The sequence below is a fragment of the Miniopterus schreibersii genome (genome assembly GCF_964146895.1).
Source record: "Miniopterus schreibersii genome assembly, chromosome: 16".
NCBI classification, from domain to species: domain Eukaryota; kingdom Metazoa; phylum Chordata; class Mammalia; order Chiroptera; family Miniopteridae; genus Miniopterus; species Miniopterus schreibersii.
In genome coordinates this window covers 12153141-12167374 of record NC_138116.1, presented here as the reverse complement: position 1 = coordinate 12167374, position 14234 = coordinate 12153141, and the positions used below count along the sequence as shown (strand labels likewise).

General features: G+C 40.6%; 1 protein-coding gene across 10 annotated transcripts in view; it reads left to right on the top strand.

The window, feature by feature from the left end:
• The window catches only part of BCAS3 (BCAS3 microtubule associated cell migration factor), a 421342-nt gene that overhangs the window by 141457 nt on the left and 265651 nt on the right, over positions 1-14234 (top strand). For 6 of the 10 annotated variants that reach the window (XM_081160910.1, XM_081160913.1, XM_081160916.1 and 3 more), the window contains exon 16: positions 2440-2590. In XM_081160910.1, the coding sequence (XP_081017036.1) occupies positions 2440-2590 (151 nt within the window). Of the gene's footprint in view, positions 1-2439; positions 2591-12527; positions 12573-14234 lie in introns of all 10 variants that reach the window. The other 4 variants (XM_081160909.1, XM_081160915.1, XM_081160911.1 and 1 more) reach the window with 1 other exon arrangement.

Sequence of the window (14234 nt, the reverse complement as noted above, 5' to 3'; positions counted from 1 at the left end):
GAGGCTTTGTCTCTGCCTTCCTGAACCTTGCCGTTGTTGACCATTTTATTAACACGTTTATTCTTCCATTAAAGTTGTCTTTATCAGCTGCTTGCCATATCCAGTAAAATACAGCAGTCCCCCCTTACCTGCAGTCTTGCTTTCTGTGATTTCTCTTACCTGCAGTCAACTGCGTTCCAAAAATATTAAGTGGAAAATTCCAGAAAGAAATAATTCATACATTTTAAATTGCGCGCTGTTCTGACTAGTGTGATAGACTCTCCCGCTTCGTCCTGCCTGGGTCGAGACTATTCCCTTTGTCCAGCATATCTGTGCTGTGTATGTAGCACAGTAAGATATTTTGAGAGAGAGGGACCACTGGCACACAACTTTTATAATATATTGTTGTAATTGTTATACTTTATTATTACTGTTAATTTCTTAACTGTGCTTAACTTATAAATTAAGCCTTATCATTGCTATGTATGTGTAGGAAAAGACCTGGTATATGTAGAGTATGGTTCTGTCTGCGGTTTCAGGCATCCACTGGGGTCTTGGAATGTATCCCCCTCGGATCGGGGGACTGCTGTGTAAGACAGACACTACCTCTATTCTCACGAACATAAAACCCACCCAGCCTCCTTCACCCTTTCAGCTGGGCTGGGTTCCAGAGGCCACAATCGTAAACTCAGACACCAAAGGTGAACTCCCATAAATGCTTGGGTGTCACTCGACAGCAGGGTCGCAGGCCGGGAGGGACAGGTCTGAAGCATCTGTTGCACTGTTGTGAGGCTGTCCTCGATCCTGGTGGGCCAGTGAAGGGTAAGCCCCGGAGCTGCTCAGCGAGTCCCTTCGTTTCTCTAGACCGCTCACCCCACCCTGAAGTTCATGATCTCAGGACGTGCCCCGTCCCCTTGCTGAAGAACTTACCTGAGCTCTCCCTGCGCTGCCTCCGCTGGAAGTTTTCTAACCCTGCCATCGCTTTGTCTTCCCGCACTTTCCGTTTGCATCTCCAGTCGGATTCCTCGCTGCGGCCCAGGCCGAGCGTGCCTCCCGCCCCTGCTCTCCGCGTGGCCCTCGTGCCCAGGCCGTCTCTCCTCTCCTGCCCTCCTCACAGTGCGCCCACCTTTCAGAGCGTAGGCCCCGCACATCTGCTCCCTGCCGGCTCGCTCCTCCGTCTGGACGGCCCTTTTCAAGGCAGTGAACACAGCGAACCTCAACTCGTCCCCCTCCAGATGCAAAACTGAACTCGAACTGCACCAGCCTCCGGGGTGCGTGGGAAAGTAGCGAGGGGCATTAGGGGTTGCGCACCATCGAGGAAGCGCGTCGCACCACCGACTCTTCAGAGGGGAGAGGCATTCAGGACCATTGCCCCCTGTTCCTTTCCTGTCTCCAGTCGTCTGAAAAGCCATTATGTGCTGTTTCAGAGATGCTTCCTTGGAAAAGGGTGACCGAACAGGCGTTATGCGAGTTTGTTCCCTGGTCATAGTCTGGTCTCCTTCTTTTCAGTGACTATGCTGACTTCTGTTTATGATAAGGAAGCGGTACAATTTGGCTTAACGCTTCAGCTCAACGAAATGTAGCTTAAAACGTGTCATTAGGCCAGGATATCAGTTAAATGGAAAAAGTGAGAGAGATCCTGGATCTTGCCTTATTTCAAGCTTCAAGTATCATACTATTAGAGTGATAGATATTAAAGGTAATATTTTGAGGGCACTGGTTATAAAACAAACAGGAAAAAAGTCCTAAACCCATATTTGTAAGATTTTGGTAAACTTCATTTAAACTTTGGAGATTTTTTATTTCATCTGCTCTCATTTGTTTCATTTCATTTCATTATTATATATATTTTTAAAAGTACATTTCATACCTTAAAATTACTCTGTATTTATGTTTTTAAAAATATATATATATTTTAATCCTCACTGGAGTATATCTTTTCCATTGCTTTTCAGAGAGAGTGGAAGGGAGAGAGAGAGAGAAACATCAATGTGAGAGACACAGCGATTGGTTGCCTTCCGCTCATGTTTCAATCCTTGCCAGGGGTTGAGCCTGCAGCTGAGGTACATGCCCTTGCCTGGAATTGAACCTGGGACCCTTTGGCCTGCGGGCCAACACCCTGACCACTGAGCCAAACCGGCTGGGGCCTCTGCATTTCTTTATAACACCGTAACATTATAATTAAATTTTATGCTAATTATTGGTATAACCATTTAACATCTATCCAGTTGGGTATCATTTCTTCCTCCATCCCCAAAGACTCAAGTCTCTATTTATGATCACGTCACACCTGCTGTAACTAGTATTCACTGTTCCTTTCCCTTATCCATATAATCATGATTCTCTTAGAGCCAATTCTGCCTGGGATAGCTTTCTTAAATGATTAGTGGAGTTAGTATAAACCCTCTGAGAAAAGGAAACTTCCCTTGGTGACGTTTTTCTTTATTTTTCTTTTTGTAGGAAAACTAAACAGCCAAGACTCCTACAATAATTTTGCCAACAACAACCCGGGCAACCCTCGGCTCTCTCCTCTCCCCAGCTTGATGGTCTTGATGCCTCTTGCACAAATCAAACAGCCAATGACGCTGGGGACCATCACCAAACGAACAGGGTAAGGCCTCAGGCTTGACACTTCTTTAATAGCTGTGTGAGAGGATTGAATGCATGAAATAAAACATACTTTTTGTTTGGGTGGTTTTGCTTATGTTTTTCATTTCCAGCCCATATGACACTTAATGGCAGCAGATTAAGTACAAAGCATAGAACATGCACAAACACACTTACACACAACCCTGTACGCACACAGTCATAGAAAAAACAAAGCAGTGACAAGTTGTGAAAACGAGTGTTGCCTAATAAAAACCAGATCTAGCTACTTAGTCTTATACTTGCTGCCTTGTGGCTTCATCTGAAAGTACAGTTTCAGTTTCTTGATCTGGATTTATAGTGACTCCCAAATTTTGACTGACACAAATTCTAAGAAGAGAACTTTAGATGACAACCATGTTTCTAATACTTTAAAAAAAAAATCATCTATACTGAGGTATAATTTACATACAATAATTTGTCATTAGTGTCAGGACAATGTGAAAAAATGGGTAGTTTTCAAAAGCCAAAGTCCTAAGATTTGGGCTTTTCTCAAGATTGGGCATTAACATCCTCAAAGATTTGATGATCCACCTCAATTCATAGCTTTGTGTATATTTTAGAAATTTAAAATTTTAAAAATTTCTTATCTGTTAGAAATAGAAAATTATCACTTCTTTTGGTTCCTGAAAATAAAATGCTGTGTCTAAGATATCATTAGATATTCAATTGTGTATTAACTTTGAATTCCCATTTGTACCAGAAAATATATGTATGTCTATAGGCAAATTACCTATTTTCATCAATAAGCAATCCTCAGATTTAACCTAATTTGAAATGGAACAACTATCTCAAAAGTCTATATTCAACTAGTCAGGAGAAAACCCTATCTTGGCTTTGAATAATCTTTAGGGCCTTTCCAACAAAAGGCATAGGTTAATTATTGGCTGTCTTAATATGTTTGCTAGATAGTAAAGTGTTTGCAAAGGTCAGTTTTGTGAGAAGAAATACTCATTCTTAGGGATGAGGCCTTTGAGGTACAGATTTTACCAGAACACAGAAATTAACCCTCTCCCTAGTTGAGTGGTTTTTGTATATAAAATGATCCTTTTGCTGAATGTAGAAATAAAATTGTTTGTTGCATATTAAGGGGAAAAGAGGAAAAGTACAGCAAACCTAGGTCCCAAATCAGCATTGTACAGTTCTGCTTGGGAGTGTCTGTGTGTCTTTCCTGAACCTAAGTGAAGGAATATTCAAAATTGTTGTTCTTGAAATTAATTTTAGATTTTTTTCTAGTGTTTATGGTTATTTTTGAAACAAGAGTTATGCTATTTTATAATGCAAAGAGCTAACTCTTTCAAATAAGCTTCTCTATAGTGACAGGTTCTACACATGAAATCATACAATGTTGGAATTTAATTCAAAGTGAGTCTGCTCTTGTAAATATTTATAATTTTCCATAATAAAAAGATAAAATCTCTCACTCTTTTTCACTCTCTCTGTGCCCTTAGGTAGAAACTATGAAGCATCTAGTGTTTTCCTATGCTGCCATCCTTAATGAACTTAGGTTAATTCTTTGTTTCCTTTTCATTAAAAAATTATTCTATTTTATTTTTCAATTACAATTGACATTCAGTATTATATTAGTTTCAGATATATAGCGTAGTAGCTAGACATCTATATAACTTATGAAACGATCGCCCCGATACGTCTAGTATTCTTTTCTCTTTAAAAATTCGATGACAATTCCTAGATTTTTTTAGAGCATGTATATTAGACTCTCATATTATAATTTAACAATTATTTATTAATGAGTTAAAAATATGAATTTGGATGACATGCTTTGAAATCAGTATTCATGAGATATGTAGCGTTATTATTTACTAGACTGCCAGTCTCAGTTATGAAACCATATTATTTTTGCCAAGCTTTCGAATTCTTTTTAGCATGTCCTGGATTGAAGTGTTTGGAGAGAACATTTAAGATTTTGAAGGAGATTCAGACTTACAAAGAAGTTGCAAGAGCGGTAAAAGGAATTCCTTTATACCCCGATTCCCCAGTGTTAACAGTTTCGCGCATTCCTTATCCGCATTCTCTCCGGCCGTCTGCACCCCCAGGTTTTCCCTGAATTGTTTCAGAGTAACCTGTAGACTTAGTAGCCCCTTATTTTTACATATTTCAGTATGTCATTTCTAAGGACAAGGATATTCTCTTATAAAACCATAGTACACGGTCAAGAGAAGAGATCTTGAGCTCATTTTATTAGTTCAGTTTTTATATCGCGTCTGTGGTGACTTCAGCGCCCCCATCGCCCCCTCTTGTCGTCCCCTCCCCACCGGGCTCTTTTCTTTCTTGCTGCTGTTTGTTCCCCTCCTGTTGGCGCAGATCCCAGGCACCCGTGGGCGCCTCAGTGGTAGTGTTCGTAACTGGGCTATTGCCAGCTTACAGACTTCGTGCCCCTGAGCCACCTTCTGAAGAGTTTGTTGATTATATTCGGAAATTGCTATTGCGACTTCCCTTATCATTCTCTCCCTACGATTCACCCGAACATTTGAGTATAGAATTTTCAGAATGTAATATGTGGTTTCATCACTTTAACATTTAGCATTTACACTGAAATGCATGTGTGTGCCTTACCGAAAGTAATACTTGTTTTGCAAGAACAAAACACATTCCCTGAATTTTCATGTTTGACATATGCAGATATTTGAGGCAAATCCCAGATATTTTGTTTCATTATATTTCATCCCATTAGATTTGAAAGGTTCTATTTTATTTTCATTTTTAAAACTTTTACTATGACCAGTTCTCAAGACGGCCCTTAGCTCCTTTGTGTTATTTCCACTCAGTTTCATTGTGCTTACTGAGACTTGATCGACGCATTAACGTCACCAGAGTGATGAGCCAATGGGCTTTTCATTTTTCAGGTCTCTTTTCATTCTGGAAATTCTAATTTACTCTTAACTTTGCTTCTATGAAATCCCTTTGCAAGCATTTAAAAAATGTAAGTAATGAGAAATATCAGACATGGGTGATGTAGAAAGAGAACATAGCACTCTCATGTATAGACATGTATGTTCTGTGACTACTTCCAATGTACCTGATAATTTATCTAGTAAAATTATATACCTCCTTAGGTTAGATCAACATTTATTTGTCCCATGTCCTAGATATTTTCATAAAGGCATAAAATAAGCATAAAAGGTTGTATTTCTAGCACAGAGATCTCTAAGGATTGCCTTATATCCTATATTTAAATAACCAAATGGAGATGGCAGTCTCAACTCAAACCTTCAGGGAATAAAATGTGTACTTACCCATATTTCACATCTGCCCTCTTATTTTTGGAAATATATATCCCTGGAAGCCTGTGTGGTGTCAGGGACCATCTGTCTTACTCCAAGACATGCACAAGGCCAGTAGAACTACAAATGGCAAAAGACAGATGTATTTACAACTTCATGTTCTGTACCTTGAAGCAGCACTTGGAGGAAATGAGGCCTATTTTGGCAACAGCTGCTGCTTAACCCCACTACACTGTGCACTGATGAAGGCCGAGGAAGTGCTAGGAATCATTTGGTTCAACACTCATTCAAACAGAGTCCATTTTCACCAGCCTGAGATTGAAGGCCTCCATCATGTTTTTATCACATGTAAATAAGAGGAGTTCTCCTCATCTTTGAAAAGTGGAACCAGGTGCTAAGGGACTGCTCCTTGTTTGGGAGGGGGTAAGTTTTCATAGGAGGGATTTATTGAGCATCGTTTCATAGATATTTTGTTGAATTAATGAGTCTTAAAGTAAGTGATATGATTTTTTAAATGCTGCCTATCTATGTGAAAGTTTACTAAGTAATTATCAATATGCTTAATTTTATGTGATTAAATCTAAAATTATTTATATACGTGTCAGCAGTGGTCAAGGGGATCTCTGGCTGGAGATAACATCTCTGCCCCCAGTTCTTGCTTGTAGAAATGAATTCAAACAAGAGACAACTTAAGACAGCAAAACAGACGAGGATTTATTTATAGGAAAGAAATACACTCAGATAGGACCTGAGCGGGCAGCTCAGCTGGCTGAGACCGCCCCGAGTGCCCCGATATTTGGGAGTTCAGAGGATTTGTACCCCTAGATTGGAACGCCCCTAGGCAAGGAACAAGTCACCCCCTCCCTCGTGTCTCAGTAAAATGTATCTTTAGGCTCTAAGGCTCCTTCATCTAGGACTAGGTGTTATGCCATCGGGCAGACCACGTCCTGGAGGGCTCTGAATCTCTCCTGCTCGCCGAGGGGGCCACTGCCTCCATTGCCTATTTTCAGTTTGTCACATCTTGCACTTGTTTCCTCCAGCTGCCTCTCTCAACCTCTCTCAGCGCATGTCTTTTTATCTGCCTGCTCTAACATATACACATCACTTCATGGGCACAAGCAGAGAATAATAAATTTCAGAAGGAGGTCCGAGTAATTTCATGGGAATAAAAAAATAGAGAAATTAGGAATGAACTGACTTCCTTGCTCTTAGCTAGCTGACCAGTATTAGTGACGTAAACATGAGGTGATTTGGTTTTTGTAGGTTTCCCTTTCCTTAAATGAGCAGTTTCCTGCTCACTTCCCCTCCCCCCATCTTTCTATTTATTCATTTCTTTGTGAGCAGTTGGAGGTAGGCATCAGGAACCTTGGGCCTGACCCTGTAGATGTAGGTGAGGTAATTGTAGAGGCAGAAAATGGACTTGGGAGACTGAAGCCCTGGCTGCTTCTCCCCTTGGTTCTGCCACCTATTCCCAGTGTGTCGTAGGTCACTTTCTTCTTCTGAATAATAAAAATTCATAGGTATAGATGATAATCTGTCAGCCTCGTAGTGCCTGAGTTCCCACCACGCCTTTGATCCCATCGCCCGATGTCTAAGCCTCACTCACGATTGAGCCCTGGGCCAGTGCTGAGCAAGAGCTCCACCCAGGAAACACAGACAGTGGTTTTTATTTAGAAATGGCAGCATTTAATAGCATTTGCTGGATTATTTCTAGTTGAAATTTGTAGACCAAACCTGCCATCAGAGCTTGCGAAGGTGAGTAAATGACATTGGCACATAGTAGGCCTTGAAGAAGGCCGATTCCTTCTGGTTCCATTAGGTCTCCCTTGTCTAGACAGGTTGGCCTGAGCCCCAAACCGTGTAGGCAGAGTTCTGAGAATTAAATGGGAGGATTTGGAGAAAGACTCACATGATGATTCTCCACACACCCCCAGCCCTGTCTGCTCAAGGTATTAATTCTTGATAGCTAAGCTGGAAATGTTTGGTTCCAGGTATAAAAGTATGGGCGGCATGTTTTCTTTCACTGGAATGGACATGGGCATGTCTACATATGCAATATTCTTACCACAGTTTGAGTTTTCAACTTTTTACTTCAACCACACCATCATTTGTTCCATTTTTCCATAAACCTGTGGATTTGGGGGGGGGGGGGAGTAAAGTATATTATATGCTGTATTAAAAGTCAGAAATAACTTCCTGCAGAAATTTGACTATTTATGCCATTCTAGTTTCTTTTCTGCCACGTCTGCCAGAATGTGGACATTATCTAATGTTTCTCTAATGGAAATCTTGAGTTTGTAATTTAAATGTGCTTGTCGAATACATCTCAAATCGGACAGTTTACCTGTCTGTTTCAGCTTCAGTTTGCCCTGCCAATCAATAATTTGAGAGCCAACAGTGCTATAGGTCTCTTTCGTAGAAAGCAGTTAAAATTAATGAAAAATTAAAAGTAACACTGGAAAATGACACGAGGACTGACTCATATGCATGTGAGTTCATTTCAGCTGCTCCTTCACAGGGGCCATATGGGATGTAGCAGAGCCGTTGGAGCTCCTGGAAGGTACTGCTAGAGAAGGTGGCTTTACAGTTTTACACATGATGCTGTATAGTCTCTCTTCGGTACATTTAATATTTATATAGGCTCATTCTGATGTCTGTTAAGTGATGGTGCCTGAATTCTCATAGTATGTTATCAGTGGTAAAATAGGACTTTTAGAATGTGTTTAATATAATTTTTTTCTTTAACTCCAACTCTTTCTTTAGCTCAGTGGATGATTGAACCTAATCATTACTATTACTTTTTTAGCACTAGAGTCAGGTTATAGAGAATTTTTTAAAAAATATGTTTTTATTGACTTCAGAGAGAGGAAGCAAGAGGGAGGGAGAGAGAGAGAGAGAGAGAGAAATATCAATGATGAGAGAGAGTCATTGATCAGCTGCCTCCTGCTCGCCCCCTGCTGGGGATCGAGCCTGCAACCCAGGCATGTGCCCTGACCGGGAATCAAACCGTGACCTCCTGGTTCATGGATTGATGCTCAACCACTGTGCCACACTGGCTGGCAGGTTATAGAGGATTTCAAATCAAATCTTGTTTTACTTTTTATTTACATTTAAGAAACCTTCACATTTGCCTTGTTTTCTCTAGTAAGACCAAAGCTTTTGTGGTGCTCTGTGGCATTCCACAAAATGCATCTGAGTTTAAAGATGTGCGTAGTGTTAATGATCTGATGTAAAACACAATTCCTTCCTGTCTTCTGAGAATCTCCAGAAGAAACCCTTTGAGAACCATCGGCCAAGTCATTTCATGCTGGACAGTAAAATAAGTCTGTAGTAAATATTTCTTGATATTTAGCCTCTTGGCCAGACCTGGTGTTTCAGATTTCAGCTTTAAAAGGATGTATTGATGACAAAGTGAATAGGTTTTATACAGCAGGATTGTTCAATCTGCTAAATCTTAATAGTGTTTGGAAAACACACACACTTTTAATATCTGACTTTGATAGCGTTGAGTTGCATGTGTCGACATAGACCATTTTAATTCAACATCGACTCCCACTCTCATACTCTACTCCCTCCTAAGTGCCCCCATATAAAAGTGCAACTGTGGGATTTGGGGGAGGGGAGAAAGTCAAAGGTGAAGACAGCTGGATCGTGGAGTTGCCCTTTGTGACTGCGTATTTTCATTGTTTTGCTATTGAGGAAAGATGAAGCGGGCACATTTCAAAAGAACAGCTGACACTGCCCGTACGAAGCCCGTAATTACGTCAGTCACTCTAATTCCTGGGAGCTTGTGGCTCTTCTCTTACATGTCCGTGGCAGAGGTCCAGCCTGTGGGAGTGGGTAAGAAGTGGGTGAGCGTAGATTGGGAGCATGCCAAGTGTACATTCTAAAGCGGGTTCTCACCCCGTTTCCCCGGCCCTCCGATTGCCCCCCGAGCTGTGCCACCCAGTAGATCCCGACTCGCTTGAAGAAGGGTAACATTAACCCACGACAACTGGGTTAACGTTGTGAACTGTGTGGAAACCACACATTGTCCTTAAACTGAACAATGCTGCTGTTTAGTGTAGGCCTGTTGACTGCAGCGTCTGGAGAGTCAACTGAATTTTGGGATATGGGGAAGGACATGGCTTTAGAAATCTTGTTGATAATACGCAGCTACTGCCTGGAAAGAAATCTAAGAGAGTTTTTAAAATTTGTGTTTAATTTGGCTAATACATGTTTCTTTTTTATTTTTAAATTTATTTTATTTTATTATTTTAAAAAAATAGGTTTTTATTGAGGGAGGAAGAGGGAGGGAGAGATAGAAACATCAGTGATGAGAGAGTCATTGATCGGCTGCCTCCTGCACGTCCCCGACTGGGAATCGAGCCCACAACCGGGACATGTGCCCTGACCGGGAATCAAATAGTGATCTCCTGGATCCTAGGTTGATGCTCAACCACTGAGCCACACCAGCAGGGCTGTGTTTCTTCTTTATATATAAAAAAACCTAAACCTGGAAAAAGGTATTTACTTGTGGGGAACATCAGCTAGTCTTTTGAAATGTAGAAACTTTTTAAGGCTTTGTTTCATTTTTATTTGGTTGGTTTTGGGAGTCATAGCGAAGCCTTTTAAGTCACAAAGAACTAAGATAAAACTTACAAATTCTTTGCAAAGCATGAGCTGTAGTCTGATATTTGGAGTGAGATGGGAGACGATCCAGTGTCCATACAGTACACACTGAACAACAACTCAGGCCTGGATGCTCCAGATCACGGGCACTCCTGTCAGAATCATGTGAACATTTGATTATTTCAGGTTCTGCAGCATGAAGAAAATGGAAGGGCATTGGGTACTGTGAGCCAACAAAAGCCTCTTCACTTGGGAGGTGACCTTGGGCTCACGCAGCGTATGGAACCCAGCCTTCTCTGATCATCTGCACGGCGTCACCATGTTGCTGAGAGAGGGGAGTCTTCCCGTGGCCTCAGTTATTTAAATAGGTGTTTGCCACGGTGCAGGGTGAGCCGAAGTAGCATTTTGTTTCTGATGTAATTAGTGAATCATGAAATCAGAAGAGAGGATTGTGACGTTTTTATTCGTTAATGAAACAGAACAAAATGCACTTTCGCTACTGGTTCCGCAGACACGCAACTTTGGCGAGGCCTCGGAGCCCCTTTGCGGTCTGGAGCCCGAGGCCCCCAGGCCCGCCCCGCTGGACGTGCATTAACTGCCCCGTAAGTGGGTCCGGGTGTGAATGTTTACAAAGCATAGAGAGAAAATAGCAAGGGCTGCTACAAACAGAACACATTCGTTAAGTCGTCGTTTCAATTTGTGTTGTTTCAGTTTGTGCGTTTTTATGTACACACCAGCTTGCACCTGAAAATATATTTCTATGGGTCACAGTCAGAAAAAAGGTTTGAAATCCACTGTTTTACGTGAGAATGATGCCACTATATCTCCATTTGTGGCCTTACCATTAACTGTGTGAGAGAGCGCCTTGCTTGGCATAGGCTTCCTCTGTAAAGTTTTTCTCTTTTCTTTCTTTTCCCCCCCATATCTCAGTTCTTTCATCTCACTCTGTCGTCTGCTATTAATTCCTCTGTTCCCTCCTTCCTGTGCTCTGTGCTTCAACCTCAGAATGGTAGGTAGTGTTGTGAAAACATTATCCTCAAGTTTCAGTTTGTAGCCAGATATACTCAATTCACTGGGAGATTAATGCTGATTAGCAGGACTTTTGAAATGTCCCTCTCACCAAAGCTGAAGAAAACATGCCGGTTTTGTCCGTATGCTTCCCTTCCCCGTTTGTTATGTCTTCCTTCCAAATGTCAGATGCTACAGCAACATTTTGTTCTGGATATAATTAGATCAGTCGGTCTTGGTGTGCAAATGTGCACAGCACGTCTTAAATACTGCGAACAGAGTATTAAGAACTGTGTGGAACACTGAAGCCTGACTTTGTATCCCCAGTTGTATTTAAAACAAGCAATTGTGGCTTCAGTTTCCTGATTCCAGCCTCGCCCAGCGGAGGCCAGGTAGAGGAAGCCGGTCTCTTGTATCACTATTAAGAGAAAGGCCAGTTTCCTGGAATGTGACCCTAAATGAAAATAAATCATACTTCTTGTATTTAGTGTTTGTTCCTTTGACCAGCAATACGCAGTTCAATTTACTAGAAATTAGCAGCTTAGAAATATGTGCTTCCCTTCTATGGCTCTGAGACTGCAACCGGCAAAGAGCAGCCGATGCTCACAGGATTTTTTTATTGAGTTATCTTTAGCTGGTTTTAAACATTTGGCGCCACACAACCACACATCTGTTGCTACTGATCCCACTCTTTTCTCCATCCGATTATGCCATTTAACTTGTACTTTGTTTTAAAGGGCCTCAGAAGTGAAACGTATTTTATTTTACCTAGGAACCCTCCCTACAGGGTTGCTCCAGAAAAGGGGGAGAAATAGAACATTTTGAAATCTCTATGAAAATCAAGGGACTTGTTACTACGCATCATTTTTATTGGTTATATCTGGCTCATTAATATCTACAGCAGAATTACCAATGATTACTCTTTTTTTTTTCAGTTATTTTATCCATACTCTATAACAGTATGCTATACATGTGTTTGTTAATGCTAAATGAGTTTTCCTCTAATTTTTTGTGCATTTTCCCCCCTTTTCCACGAAGGCCTTATCTGTTTGGAGCGGGGTGTTTTTCCATAAAAGCTCCATGGTGAGTCCCAGTTCAGTCCCGCATGCCTAATTCATTTGTTGTACTCTCAGAAAGTAACTGTTTTGTACTGTTGTTTTCAGTTGCATGGCCTGATCACAGATAGATGCACCGAAGTACTGAGTAATTTGTAGTTGGAACACAAATGTTGATGATAATGAAGCTTTAAAAGAGCAGTTTTCTTTATTTCTTAAAAAGTCAAATAAAAAAATCACAGGTTAATATTAAAGAAAAAGAAATTAGAAGAGTTCTCTCATAATGCTAGCATATAAGACAAGGCTGACACCCAAGTTTAAGGCTCTGAGTATTATAGTAATAGAAGTTCCCTACATATCATGCTGAACGTGGGAAGACATGATTTATTTTGAAATATAAATATATTTAACGTATACTATAAATACCCTATAAAATTTTACTGCATTTTATTTGGTGCCAAAGGAACAAGAGTCACTTCTGTTTTGAATAATTTTGGTGTTTAAGGAGCTACAAGATGAGGAAATTTGTGTGTCACATAAAAGCTCCTAAATAATTTATTATCTTGAGTTCATAGCACCTACTCACAGTAACTTACTTATTTTGGAGAATTCTTACCTAACAGTGCATAAACTACAACTTTGTCTGTCTTAGACAAGAAGAACAAGGAATGCTTTCATGTAAAGATGCAAAGTACAATGTATTTAGATCCCGGTGTAGTGTGTTTAACATAATGATTGCAAGTCAGGGCTCCAGAATCAATCTACCTGGATCTGAAATCCCAGCTCGAGCACTTTCTACCTGTATGACCTGGATAATGTCCTGAAGCCTTTCTGCTTCTTGGTGTGTTTGTGGAGTTCCCAGTGGCACCTTCCTCAGGTTCACTGTGGGGATGAAATGAGCCAACAGCCTAAACCACTTAGAACAGGGAAGAGCTCGAGAAACATTAGCTGCTGCTGCTGTTTCCTTTCTTAGTTAAAGGAAAAAAATATCAATTCTGAAAAGACACTTTAAATTAGATTATTTTTTTTTAGCTTTTAAGAGTAAATGAGGCAAAAGGAAGTTTTGGGCAGTGTAAGTTATATCAATTTTAAAGATTTACTCAGAATACTTAGAAGAGTTCTGCACACAGATAGGTAATTCTCATAACTGCTACTGGAGTCACTCACACTGTCCCATTACACTGGGGGGGAAAACCCCACCTTCCAATAATTTTTATTTTATTAGACAAAAAGAAGCTTAAATACCACTTTAAGGCAATATTTAGACAAAGAATAATTAGACAAAAACTAATCTTGGTGTTCCTATGCCACAGTAACATCTGAAAATTTCATTATTACCTAAGAGTAGGGTGACAGACATAAAGATTTCCTTCGTGAAATGTAGCATCAAAATTAGGACACAGATCGTGAAAGTATTCTAAACAAATTCAGGGCATGGGTGAATACAAATGCCATGAAAGCCCCTCTTTAGTCCTTTTGTTAACCAGATTTCTTCAAAAAACAAATAAGATACACGAATCTTGCTTAGGAGCTTATAGTGAGCAGTCGATTTTTAAATGCCCGGTTCAACATACGACAGCATTTCTCTGCAGACTAAACTTAGCATTAAATTCCACCCTGAGACAAATGCCTCACTCTAAGTACAAAGCAAGGAGTTTCGGCATGTAAATAAGGACCGTAGTCTCAGCAC